Source organism: Maniola jurtina, chromosome 25 (genome assembly GCF_905333055.1).
Source record: "Maniola jurtina chromosome 25, ilManJurt1.1, whole genome shotgun sequence".
In the NCBI taxonomy this organism is placed as follows: domain Eukaryota; kingdom Metazoa; phylum Arthropoda; class Insecta; order Lepidoptera; family Nymphalidae; genus Maniola; species Maniola jurtina.
This window is the reverse complement of record NC_060053.1, coordinates 6,676,309-6,689,807: the sequence shown is the minus strand read 5'-3', so window position 1 is coordinate 6,689,807 and position 13,499 is coordinate 6,676,309. Positions and strand designations below refer to the sequence as shown.

Here is a 13,499-nt window from a genome sequence, read left to right as displayed (position 1 = left end):
CCTGATAAAACAATTTAAATAGATTTAAACAGATGGTATAAAGCAAAAAAATCATTGTTGCACGACTCACAAGTACATATGACTTTACACTTAAATATAAATATTTTTGCTTTAAAAAAAAAAAATTGGTTGTCTGTAAAATCGGTTTACTGACGATAGTTGAACGTGACAACAAAGGCCGATTGTGCTTCTTTGTCGCTCGTTCCGCGCTCTCGCTTGCACTTCAAGCCTTACATGGAATGCCTCAGAGCGAGGTAACGCCGCATGAGTCATGTTTTTTCGTGCGTGCAGCCGGCTCTATCGAATTATAAGACGTTGTCACGTCAAAATCTCAAAAAGTTATGGACATCATTTTAATCGGGTAAATATTCATAAATCCCGGACAATATGATTCCATACGCAATAACATAGATAAATAACATAAAATCATTCTCATAAAAATCGACGTACCAGAAGCACAAAGAAATATTGTAATATTAAGTAATATTGTAAAGAAATATTGTAAGAATTATTGTAATTGTTTTGTAATACAAAGTATTTTTGGGTCGTCCAACATACACAAACGTTTAATAGCTTGAGTACAGTTGAGCACAAAATAACGCAATTTTGTTTTAGCTCAACGGATCCGTTGGTGCCTCATAGCAAAGCGCTAACGGCGGCACAGGAGAAATTAGAAATGGTGGATTCACAATTTCAACCTCTTCTGAAAGGTAACTTACTTATTTACATTTCTTTACGTAAAATTATAACTGTAATGAATACAGAATATGCTTACAATTGTAAGATAAAAAATAAATAAAATCGTCCGAAACTAATTTAACCTAACATTAAATTATATTAAACATACAAAATGTTTCATTTGTTATCAAATATCAAATCTATTTATGGTACAACTTACAGGCGAGGCTAATAAAATTCAAATACCTACATATATTTTCACCAAGCATTTTTTGTTAAACATAATAAAAAATACCCTAATACTCGGCAGCATCACAAGAATATGGCAACATTCCAATGGCATCGCTGGGCGGGAGCGCAAAGCGAGACGCTTCCACTGTTTCAGCCGAGACAAGGAACAACACAACGTTTCTGCCGTCTAACTCCACTGACAGGTAATATTAACACCTCACAACTCGTCAAATCACAAGAATATGGCTACACTCCAATGTCATACATGCAAAAAAATATGGGTTAACTTTGGTAACCAACCAAGATATGTATTGAACTTCAGTAATAGACAACGTCTATGTTACGAACATCCTAACGTTCTCCTAACGTATAGGTAATTAGTAAAAGTGTGAAAAATAAAATCAAATTTATGCATTTTTAACGCTTTCAAAATAAAACTAAAGTTGACGCAATTAGCTATCAATCGTCGCTTAAAATTTCGTCAATTACTCTTAGGCACTGCGCACACTTAAGAACTACATCCCCTAATTTGCAATCCCTATTTAAAAAAATAACATTTAAGATTTATTTAATTATACTATGTCATAACTCATAACGGTAAATCGAATCTATATCTTGTACAATTCGAAATTTAAATCCCCGAACAGATTGCTAAGCTCTGTGGAATGCGCATCGATGGACGAGGATACGGCATCTGAGACGGACGACAGACCGGTCATATGGGAGACTTCTTTCACCGAGACCAGACCGAGCAGTAACATAGTCGACACCGCGTCGACCATTGAGCCTGGGCCTGTTGTAAGTTTTTTTAGATTCAGATACAAGTTAGCCCTTGACTGCAATCTCACCTGTAGGTAAGTGATGATGCAGTGTAAGGTGGAAGCGGGCTAACCTGGAAGGGGTATGGCAGTTTTCATTAAACCCATACTCCTTTTGGTGTCTCACGGTGTCTTACCGGAACACTAAATCACTTGGCGGCACGGCTTTGCCGGTAGGGTGGTAACTAGCCACGGCCAAAGCCTCCCACCTGACCAGACCAGCAATTTAGAAATTATGAAATTGCCGGGAATCGAACCGGGACCTCCCACTGATAAGACCACAGCGCTTACCACTGCTTCAGGGAAGCCGTCAAAAGTTATAACTATTCTACTTTATTTGCCTAAGGGAGCATTGCCACTGAAGCGGAGACTTATTTTCGACCACAGATTACGTCAACAGTCAACATTTAACGTTTGATGATCGTGTCATAAAATAAAAATGTTTATTGATTTTATTGCTATCTACTTTAGTCAGTTAGACTGACCTGTGCTTTTATCGCATATTTAAATCTATGTATACTTTTATTTCACTCACAGGTCGAAAAACTGATCAGCATAACACCAACATCGCCGAAACCACCAGAAAACATACTGTCGCAGGCAATAGAGACGACGATCATAGACAAAACGAATAAAAACACCCTCGCACCGGACAGAAAGACTGCGCCAATCGCGTCCCCAGATCCCCCTCGGATAAACGCTTGGAATAACAGAGATCCACCTCCGAAACTTCTCCCCAAAGCCAAACCATTCTGTCTAGATGCTGCTCAGCTAGAACAAAACCTAAATGCACTCAAGAAAAATAGCGGATCAGTCAATCTGACCACGATGAACACCATGAAAGTTCTACCCCCATACATAAATGTTGTCACGCCAAACAAACTTTCAGAGTCGAAAACGATACAAATAGACCCTAAGAAAGCAGTCATACACGATCTACAATCCCCAAAAGAGCCTGAGAAAGAAGAAAAAGGGAAATTGAAGCAGTCAAATTCAGCCGCGAGCTTACTCAATGGTCCCATGACAGATGTCCCTTACGCTGACAGTGATAATGCGTCGTCCAGTTCTGGAAGCAACGCGCAAAATCTTCTTAACAATCAGAAGAATCAAAAAAATAACGCGTATTCCGAAATCGTTGTTGGCAACGGTAAAAAAATTATGAAACAGGGTAGCAAAACTAGCAATGGAGATTACGGTGAAACAGAAATTAGTTGTTAAGAACAAAATGGCCGAAGTCGAACGTTTTATTAAAAAAAAAGTTGTTGGTTGTGGTGCAGTGTAGTGTCGCCGTTTGAAAGACTCATTTTTAATAAAAAAAAATTAGAACAATCACAATGTAAATATTAATATTAATAAATATACGAATAATATAATAATACCTATTTGGTTAAATGAATAATAAAAACTTTTGAGTGTGATCTTTATCTATAAACCGTTGTTTGTTTGACATTTTGTAATTTTTAATCTGTAAATTGTTCGTTAAGTTATTTGAAAAAAGTTTAATTTTGAAATGGCTTCTAATGCTTAGTATTTATAAATAGTTCATTATATGATTGCTCAATTTGCTCAATCTGTTGCCAATTTAGTACAATGAATAAATAATTAAATAAATAATAATATAGATTTTTCTACGTATCTATTTATTCCGACGGAATCAGTTGTTGTTAATTTATATTTTTATACGTTTAGATTCACTTTCGTAGCAAGATGAAAAGATCGAACAACAGTTCAATTTTTTCAATCGTAAAATATTACACTCCAATAAAATTCTGTGTAATTTAATCAAAAATCAATTTTCCGGATTTTTTCCGAAAAGCAACATTGTTGCTGCACTTTGAAGTTCTGAACAGAGCTTTTTATTTTCAGTGTTTTCGTAATTTGAATTCGAATAAAAATAGACCATATTATTAAATTTTATTTAATTACAATAAATAAAAACCAACCAATAAAATTCGAATTAAATGTATAAAAAATGATTTTTAAAGTTTAAGATAAATGTTTTTATAAAAAGCTACAGATATTTTTGGTCCAGACATCATAACAATACTAACCAAGGTAGACAGACGCGCTTTGATATTTGTAAATAAATTACGTAGTGTTTTATGTAAATCCGCCCCTGGTTAGTTATATAGGTACATATAGCGTGGAAATGTTAAGTATGCGTAGGCGATTATTTTCACTATTAAAAGTACATTATAGATAATCAAAAAATGTTACCTCCACTTGAAACACGTCGTCTAGTAAAAACAAATATGTAAAATACTTTCACGGTGAAAATTAATGAAATCAATCCTAAGGCCTCATTTACACGAGACTTTTTTTAACGTCCGTTAAAAAAGCGTCCAAATAGAACAAATGTAGGTATTCCCATTTCCCAAGTAGGTATATGTCCACACGTCAACGCTTTTTTACGTCCGTTAAAAAAGCTCTCGTGTAAATGAGGTCTAAGTATGTGTAATCTGTCAAAAGTCGTATGGTCTTTTTTGACAACTAACAACGTCGCTTATCAACTTTTTTCGAAAAACTCTTACTTTTAAGAAAAATATCCTGCGCACACTTATCTACAGTTTCCACTCTGTACTTATATAAAAAAACATAATTATATTATGTTAAAGTTAGATATTATGTAGAATATGCATATGGTAATGTTGGTGTCTGAATATTAAAAGATTGCCCTATAATTAAGTCTCAGAGTTTCACATAGGAATTTCAAAATAGATTTATCAAATTGGCACATTAAAACAATGCTAACATAATAATTATATACATACGACATATTATATAACATAGTTTTATTAAACATAATATATATATTATGTATATGTTATATGGAAATGTGTGTAAATCACATATATGAATGCTTTAATTAAATTATAAGATAGTATTTAAGAAAAAATAAAAGGGTTTGGTTGATTTACGTTTCGTTTTTATCAGAGTAGTGCCAGTTATTTACATAATATGGTAATGCATTTATGTATATTTTGTTGAGGCATGAAATGACAGGGTATCGAGATGTTTTTTTTTTAATCGGGGAAGGAAGAAATTTTATCATTGCATTTTTTGTCTATTTCTTGTATTGTTTATAAATACCTGTCTTATATTATGTATGTATGTATGTATGTTTATCATGATAATACTGCATAAATACTATACGAGTAAGTAAAAGAATACTTTGAAAATCATTTCGTTACAAATACTTTTATATCTATATACAGTGGACCCCCGGTATTCCAGCCCCTGTCTAATCCGGCACCCCCTGTAATCCGACAAATGTATTGTTATTGAATTTACTTTGACATACATAGTGAAGTACCTGTGATTTGTACTTCAGAGTATTTATATAGAATCTTTAATTTGTCGGATTACAAGGTACTGTTTTGTAAAAAAAAGCCGGACTATAGGGGGTCTGAGGCAGTACTCTATGATCCGACAAATTCGATAATTCGACACTGCCCTGCAAAGCGTTTGTCGGATTACCGGGAGTCCACTGTATATTTTATCAACAAAACTCAAAGTACCTACCTAATTATTATGATAATTGTTGATTACTTGGAAAGCTCCTACAATAAAAATAATGCTTTTGTATATTTTAATAAAAACTATTTTCTTAATTTACGTTTCAAGAGTTGGTAGTGCTTCGGATTTTTCATTTAACTTATAGGTCCTTAAATCCAAGATTTAAGGTCCGGGTATTCATTAAAATACGTTATGAAATTATTAGGTAATTTTTTAAAATTGAAATGGCAAGGTGAGGGATTAAATAGATGATCTAGGTAAAAATATTATTATACCTATCTACGAAAGTCAGATAAATACTACGGACTTAGTTTAGTAGAAAATACAATTAAAAGTTAACGTAATTCATTATTTATTTCTACATAAGTAGGTACTTACCGTAAATAAACTTTTCAATAAAAATTCAATTATTTTAACGCGCACAAGTTATACATGTTTTTCTATATATTGATATCAAACTTACTATTCTGAAACACTATCGACTCTTAAAATTAGTAATTTTAAAATGTTTAAAATAGAAATATTATATTATTATTATTATTATTATTATATAATAATTTATGTATTTTATAATAATTTTATAGAGATATAAATTTATTACTAACACAATATACTATGTTATATATATTAAGTATATCTATTTCCCAGTGAAGTTTTACAATAATTATTAATTACAGCAGACATTCTCATATATAATAATGTATATATCTGTAATAGACCTCTGGAATTAAACATAAGTAAATCTGCAATTAAATAAGTTAAATATAAAAAAAAATAAGTTAAAGTTTTTAGTGTATTACGAAAAATTACTGAAAATAAAACGCAATTTACATAAAGAAATTAATGGCACGACATTAGTCTCATTAATTTTATCAATTGCACGTCTAATTATTTCCTAATGCATCTAATCTCGTGCCTTATGCATTACGAAATTAAACGTTTACACGTGCAATTGATAATGAAATATATGTCGTTATTTCGTAATGTAAATTCCGCTTTATTTTGCAAACAAAATACACTTGTAACTTAAGTCCAAACACGAGTATCTTATCATTTGCCTTTACGAAAAAGGTATATTGGAACTCATCCAGTTGCCTCTATCATCGGGTTCTTGTCATCTAATCTAAATTAGCCTGTACTTCCCACGTCTGGGCAAAGGCCTCAATCCGATTTTTCCACCATTCCCTATTATGTGCCTCTTCAGGGGCATCGCTTAAAGAAATAATGTTTCAATATTGTTTTGACATTTTCATACAATCTTTGTATGAAAATGTCAAAACAATATTAAAACATTATTACTCTAAGGGGTGGTAGTAAGGCCCCAGGTCACATAACTAAATTTTTTAAATTCATCATGCCATCGTTGCCTCGGCCTACCACGCTGGCATTGGTTATTCTGGGGAAATCAGAAAGAAACAGATGAAAAGTAGGTACTCAAAGGTAGGGCTTTGAGAAGAGCAACCGCCGAGTTTCTTCCTGGTTCTTCTCGGTAGGAAAGGCATTCCGAACCAGTGGTAGATGCTTTTGACGATTCAAAAGAACTTGTAAAAGTCTAACTGAATAAAATATTTTGATTTTTTTTTGACTCATGCAAACAGCAGATGAGTCCGAATTCATCTGTCCTGTCATATGCTACCAGAAAATTCAATATCCATCTCCTCATCGTACCTATGCACTTAATGGTACCATAATCTTCTTTTGTCATCCAAAATAAATGTATCTGCAACAATTGAAATATGTTACCTACTAATACTAACAACTAGTTTGACTCGTGCGAATGTTGGCATTACGTTCTTTCAAACCTTCCAATTCCAGCTTTGTAAAAAATGCCATGTCGAAAAAAACATTGATGTTCCTCTTGACCGATGCTCGAGCATCCAAAGCAACGTGAATATTTTTTTTAATTAGGAAATAAGCTTGCGCTTGACGATAATCATGGGGCTTGCCTAGAAGATACCTATTTATTCAGTTTTGTCTTGAAAGTACTTCAGTTATACAGGGTGTAACTAAAACATCTGACTGATGCTAGAGGTCGACGAACGTTTCGTGAATAGGTCACTTGAAGTCACTGCCGCGTCGTAGGTGGGGCATTGAATGGGCGGAATCGAGCTACTGGTGTTAAATATATGTTTAAATGTAAAGTTTGATTCCAGTGGACTATAGGAAACTAGAAAACCAAACAATGTAACATATTATATAAAATATAGTAATACATCAAAGAATCCTGCCCTCTTAGCAACGTGGTATGATCGCAATGGGTGATTGGCTGACACTGTCTCACTATTGGCTAAAATTCACGATCACAGCAAGAATACTATAAATCTAGCCAATCATAACAATTGCGATTGTAGCGATGTGATAATCACATCTTTAGTGCTATAGGGGCTGAAAGAATGACGTTATTTGTGTGTTTCAGAAATGTCAGTTTCTACCACAGAATTCTAAATAAGGTAATAGAAATGGTATCTGATGTCTTTAATACCGGGACAGCGTGTCGCCGCTATTTAGCAACATAGGTACTCATAACAGAGATTGATTTATTCCCAAATTATTGCTAAAAATTGGCGACACAGTTGCTGTTCCACTTTGGAATGAAAGCGCATATCTCTAGCATCAAAAGCAACGTTAATTTTATTATTAACTGTATTGCTATGCGAATACGTTTGTTTTTACAATAACGTACACTAATGTTTCGCTAGACATCTGTGCAAGGACCAGCTCTTACTCCTGTATCTTCTATTCCTATTCTGAATTCTGTGGTTGACACCCTACCTTAGGTTATAAGAACCAAACAGCAGCAATTACATCGTACATGTATATAACTTTTGAATGTATTAAGCGGAATTTACATTACAAAATTAGTGGCACGAAAGCAGCTTCACGACATTAATTTCATTATCAATTGCATGTGTAGACGGCTAATTTCGTAATGCATGCATCACGAAATTAGACGTTTACACGTGCATGCATGCATTACGAAATTAGACGTTTACACGTGCATGCATGCATTACGAAACTAGACGTTTACACGTGCAATTGATGTCGTGAAACTACTTTCGTGTCACTAATTACGTAATGTAAATTCCGCTTTATGTATTAAGGTGCATTTACACTCATGGAAAATGTCTTTTTTATTGGTTGGTGGCGGAAAGCGCATTCAGAGTGTAGAAATGCACTACGTGGCCAAGACGGTACCAAGACACTTAGTGCCTTTTACACTCACCCACATCGCTTTCAGCCATTGGCCGAAGATTGTGAGAGTAAAATAAAATGAAATTATATTATTTTTACTTCGATGGAAACCGAAATTATATGCCCAAAAAACTAACACCCAAATACAGTCATAGTGATTGTAGATTCAAGAAAACCGGCCAAGTGCGAGTCAGGATCGCACACGAAGTGTGGAATACTGCAAGTTATTTGACCACAGCGCCATCTATATATGATTTAGTTTTTTTTTTTGTGAATACATCTTAATTTTTTTTCTGTGGTGCATATACAAATTCATGATTTTCGGATGTTTTCCTTTACTTGTGCTATAAGACCTACCTACCTGCCTTTATGATTCTAGGTCAACACGAAGTACCCTATAGGTTTTCTTGAGTGATACGATAGACGGACGGACAGACAACGAAGTGATCCTATAATGGTTCCTTTTTCCTTTTGAGGTACGGAACCCTAATTAACACATTTAAAGTATCGTAAATAAACTTTCAGGATGGTTCCTTAATATTACCTTTATTAAATGAATCATAATTTTTACGATTATAATAGGGCAAAATACATGTTAATGGTATGAACCATCTAGTCTTTTTTTTATTGTAGGCAGTACAGTATGGAAATATTAAAACATAATGTTTTAGAAGTACTTCAAAAGTACGGTTGAAAGAAATACGCATCGAAATTAACGCATTATCCTTTTTTTAACCGACTTCAAAAAAAGGAGGAGATTCTCAATTCGTCGGAATCTTTTTTTTTTTTTTTTTTAGGGTCGATTTGGTAGGGTAATTAATTAAAAAAAAGTAAGTAAGTACCTAGTGAAATCGTTTTGGACATATAAAATCGTGAGCCAAATAAAGCGACTTTTTTTTTTTTTTAATGAATAACGTTTTATTGTCACTTCCATATGTATAACGTTGCTCAAATTAGCTTATTATTTTATTGAATAAAAAAAAAACTAAAGTATTTTTTTCATAAAATGAGAAATGTGGTTGTGATTTATTAGTAACGTGCTGCGAATCAAGGCGAAGTTCCTTTTTTAAATCTAAGGCTGAATCTATAGACCGCACTTTGACTTTGCTCAGACTTAAGACACTGTTAAAACGAGACAGCGTTATACCGCTGGCATAAATCTGTCTCGTTTTAACTGAATAAGTCTGGGCAAAGTCAAAGTGCGGTCTATAGATTTCAACTTAAGTGACTTTGAAATGTTATTCTGAGTTCTTTTTTTACTTCTTTCGTGAGGCTTATACCCAGATATATAACCCAGAGCCGTAAAGGCAAAAAAATTACGGTGAATCTTTATGGTGGTTTCCCACGATGCTTGATAAAAATAAAGTTTCATTTCGATTATTAGGTCCAAGCTTTGATGTAATTTATGATTATCTTGAATCTGATTGGCTGACTATAGTGCTAATCTGTCTGCCAATCCGTACTTGGCCAGCATTTTGCACTATGGCCAAACCCACAAACATTTTGAGAAGAGACCCGTGCTCAGTATTGAGCCAGCGATGTGTTGATCATAATGATGACGAATTCAATTCAATTCAATTTTATTTATTGCGAATTTGGGACGAAGTTTGTAGAGCCTGTCTGAAAAATTTCGTATTCAAATAAGAATCAAACTTCGTTTGTATGAGGCGCGCTGAGAAAAGACTCCTCCGCCAGCAAAGGCGTCTACCATTTCGAATAACTTGAGTTACGTTGCTCGTACTATCATGCACCGTGGGAATACAACCTTAGGCTAACTGTTTGCGAACAACGAAATATGAAAAAATCTAATAAAATGCAAGTAAAGATTCTAATAAAAGTGAATCATTTCAACTTTGTACCATGTTATGTAAGAATCCAGTAGACATTGGCCTATAATGCTTTCGGCGATCGTTTGGCGAACATTTAGCTTGCCGAATGACAAATACCCATTTTTGGACAAAATTCGGCCATCAATGTGATAATTATACTAAGTATAAAACATACTTATTTTGTATGTAAGTAAAATTTACGACGAACTTACCTGTAACCCTTCGGAAGTTATAGGTAAGCACAGAGGTTTCAGATCAGAATAAAAGAGAAAATCGATATTGCTTATTTTTTAAACAATTTATACAAAACTATGATTGTTTTATTGCAATGAGATTTTTTAAATACATGCTTTACAAAAGTTCCTCCAAGTTTTAAATAGGAAAGTAATGCTTGTCTCTTTTTTTATGATGGAAATCCTAATGCCTACAATTTCTTTCATTGTTGAAAGTACCTTCAATTTGTAGGTTTTCATATATCTACTTTAACATCAAAGGGTATTGTTGACCCAATTAACAAGCAGCGTTTACTCGTTTGCCGACACTCGCCGAATCCCTTTGGCCAATGTGTACAGGAGCGACAATTTTAACGTACCTACGTTCGTTAATATGACAGATTTACATAAGTATTATTTCTGTAAATCGTTGGAATTATAGGCTACGGATATATTGTAATGTATAAATTAAATTAAATAAGTACCTAATAACAAAAGAAAAATGTATGGTACGCCTACTTTAAAATAAAATCTTAATAATAAATGTATATTTGTGGTTTTATTTATTCCACTAGCTTTTAACTCGTCTGGTTGGCCGTAAGGAGCTGCGGTATTGGCTAAATAAGTAGGTGGCATCATCATCATCATCATCAGCCTGTGGACGTCCACTGTTGGACATAGGCCTTCCCTAAAGAGCGCCACCACACCCGGTCCTCAGCCTTCCTCATCCGGCCATTTCCCGTCAGCCGCTTTATATCGTCGGTCCATCGTGCTGGAGGGCGTCCCACACTACGCTTGCTTATACGCGGTCTCCACTCAAGGACTTTCCGGTTCCAAGTAGGTATATAGTGCGCGCAAATTAAATCCAATCTGAACAAGGCATTATGTTTGCGTATTGTACAAGTACGGACTTTCACAAGAAAGGTTCCGTACCATATACAAGAAATAACACTTTCATTTTAATGGCGGCATTTTGAAATTTTTATCACCTATATTATTTTGTTGTAATAGCAGCAAACAGAAACACATTCTGTGAAAATTTAAACTCTGTACCTATTACGGTTCACGAGATATAACCCGCTGTCAGAAAGACGGACGGACGAACAGCGGAGTCTTTAGGCTGAGATCTATAGAGCGTACTTTGACTTTGCTCAGACTTAAGACACTGCTAAAACGAGGCAGCGTGTGTCTCATATCTCGGATATGCCTCGGATACAAATCGCACGTATGACGTAAATATGTCAACCATATGTAAATCCAAGCTATTCAGTGGACATCTTTGTCCACTGAATAGCTTGGATTTGGATCAGAGGTCGGATTAGTGCGTAAGCAATATACAAATTCGGTCCGAGTTTTTATGTCCGTATTTTCACGGATTCGGATCGGATGAGTGCCTGCCGAGGATCGAACCACCGAATAACGGACGTCCATCCACTAGTCCATTACCTCTCACCTCCTGGTCTGTGCCTCTCAATAGCCGGTAGGGTTACCATATTCAAAATCTAATTCAAACTAGAACACGGACCTCGAAAACCCTGGATTAATAAATAAAACGCCCTTATTAGAATTGAATCACTTTTATTTACTAAGTACACAAAATACAAAACTAAATCTATTTTTTTTATATAAATTGAATTTTAATTTTTTAATCTATATTTGTATTTTACTTATTAATTTTGGTCCACTTGACCCTCTGGGCATGCCTGGGCTTGCCAGAGGTATTATTATTATACCATAGAGAATATAAAATATAATAGTACTATAAGGGGCAAGCGACGGGTCTGCCCACGAAGTTCAAATTTTACTTGGTTCGACTATAACTCACAAATTAGTCGATACTAGAACTAATTTCTTAAACTGGACCCTTTCAACTAAAGATTTTTATATAAACCTGTGAGGATGATACTGCCATTGCCGCAATTAAAGTGCCATAAGCCTACTTTGTCGTATTAGTTTGTAAATTGCGAAAATGAAGTAATATTTGAATTTCACGGGCAGACCCGTCGCTTCCACCATAACAGACTATAAAATGCCATCCAGCAGGGCGATTCCGAACACTTCGATAACATAACGAATCGATTCGATTCGGTATCGATCTCGAATCGAACAAATTTTATCGTGCAATTCAGAACGTTCGAGAAAAGGATTCGATTCGATTTCGATTACGATACCGTTTTCGATAAGAAACATTGCGATTACATGTGCATTTATAAAGTATGTTATGTTACCAAAATTTTACTTGTTTTTAAATTCAAGTTAAACATTAAAAAATAGCTTTTATTCATCTTGAAGGTAATTTAAGTCATTACTTAAAATGATAGCTTATTAAATTATTGATTTCGAGAGAAAAACATCGAAATGTACTAGTGAAGTTTTATTAAAGCTATCCTCGTAAATACAACACAAATGTCAAACATCAATTACGTCTGTCAATCAATGGCAAGTTTGGTTTTGTTTTTATAAACTGGTTTTACGGCTCTGGGTTCTAGCCTTTTTAAGCTCGGTATTGTGATTTTTGTCCGCTGGTTTTAGGGTTTTGTACCCGAAGGGCACCAACGGGACCCTATTACTAAGACTCCGCTGTCCGTCTGTCTATCAGCGGGCTGTATCTCGTGAAGCGTAATAGGTAGAGAGTTGAAATTTTCACAAAATGTGTATTTCATGCCGCTATAACAAAAAATAATATTAAATTTCAAAGTTTCAAAACTGTTGTTTCTTGTACGATGGTACGAAACTAGGTGAACAAAAAGATATCGAATGCCCTATAGCTTTCGATAAGTAAACATCAAAAATTATCGGACGTTCGACAAATATTATTCGGTTAGGTTGTTGTGAATAGCGTTTGATAGTCGTAATCGAACGATATCTACGTCTGTTCGATTCGGTTTCGGTTTCGACAATTTCACTGTCGATTCGGTTATTCTGAATTGAAAATACATTTTATCGAACGACAACTTGCCGAATCGATCGACAATTATGTTATCGAAGGGTTCTGAATCGGCCTGAGATCGGCAATAGATTGA

At 34.5% G+C, this 13,499-nt stretch overlaps 1 protein-coding gene and 1 long non-coding RNA gene across 4 annotated transcripts in view; one reads left to right on the top strand and one right to left on the bottom strand.

Annotated features, from left to right (window-relative positions):
- Positions 1–5,060, top strand: part of LOC123878043 (ALK tyrosine kinase receptor) — a 35,696-nt gene extending 30,636 nt beyond the window's left edge. For 2 of the 3 annotated variants that reach the window (XM_045925063.1, XM_045925064.1), the window contains exons 26-29: positions 616–710; positions 989–1,112; positions 1,557–1,707; positions 2,265–5,060. In XM_045925063.1, coding sequence (XP_045781019.1) covers positions 616–710; positions 989–1,112; positions 1,557–1,707; positions 2,265–2,945 — 1,051 coding nt within the window. In that variant the 3' untranslated portion in view covers positions 2,946–5,060. Of the gene's footprint in view, positions 1–615; positions 711–988; positions 1,113–1,556; positions 1,708–2,264 lie in introns of those variants that run through there. The other variant, XR_006798731.1, reaches the window with a different exon arrangement.
- Positions 5,061–9,445: 4,385 nt separating this feature from the next.
- On the bottom strand, positions 9,446–11,013 carry LOC123878038. The gene is made up of 2 exons (XR_006798729.1): positions 9,656–11,013; positions 9,446–9,507 (listed from the first exon to the last, which is right to left on the bottom strand). It is a non-coding gene; the product is annotated as an uncharacterized LOC123878038 (long non-coding RNA).
- Positions 11,014–13,499: the final 2,486 nt, after the last annotated feature.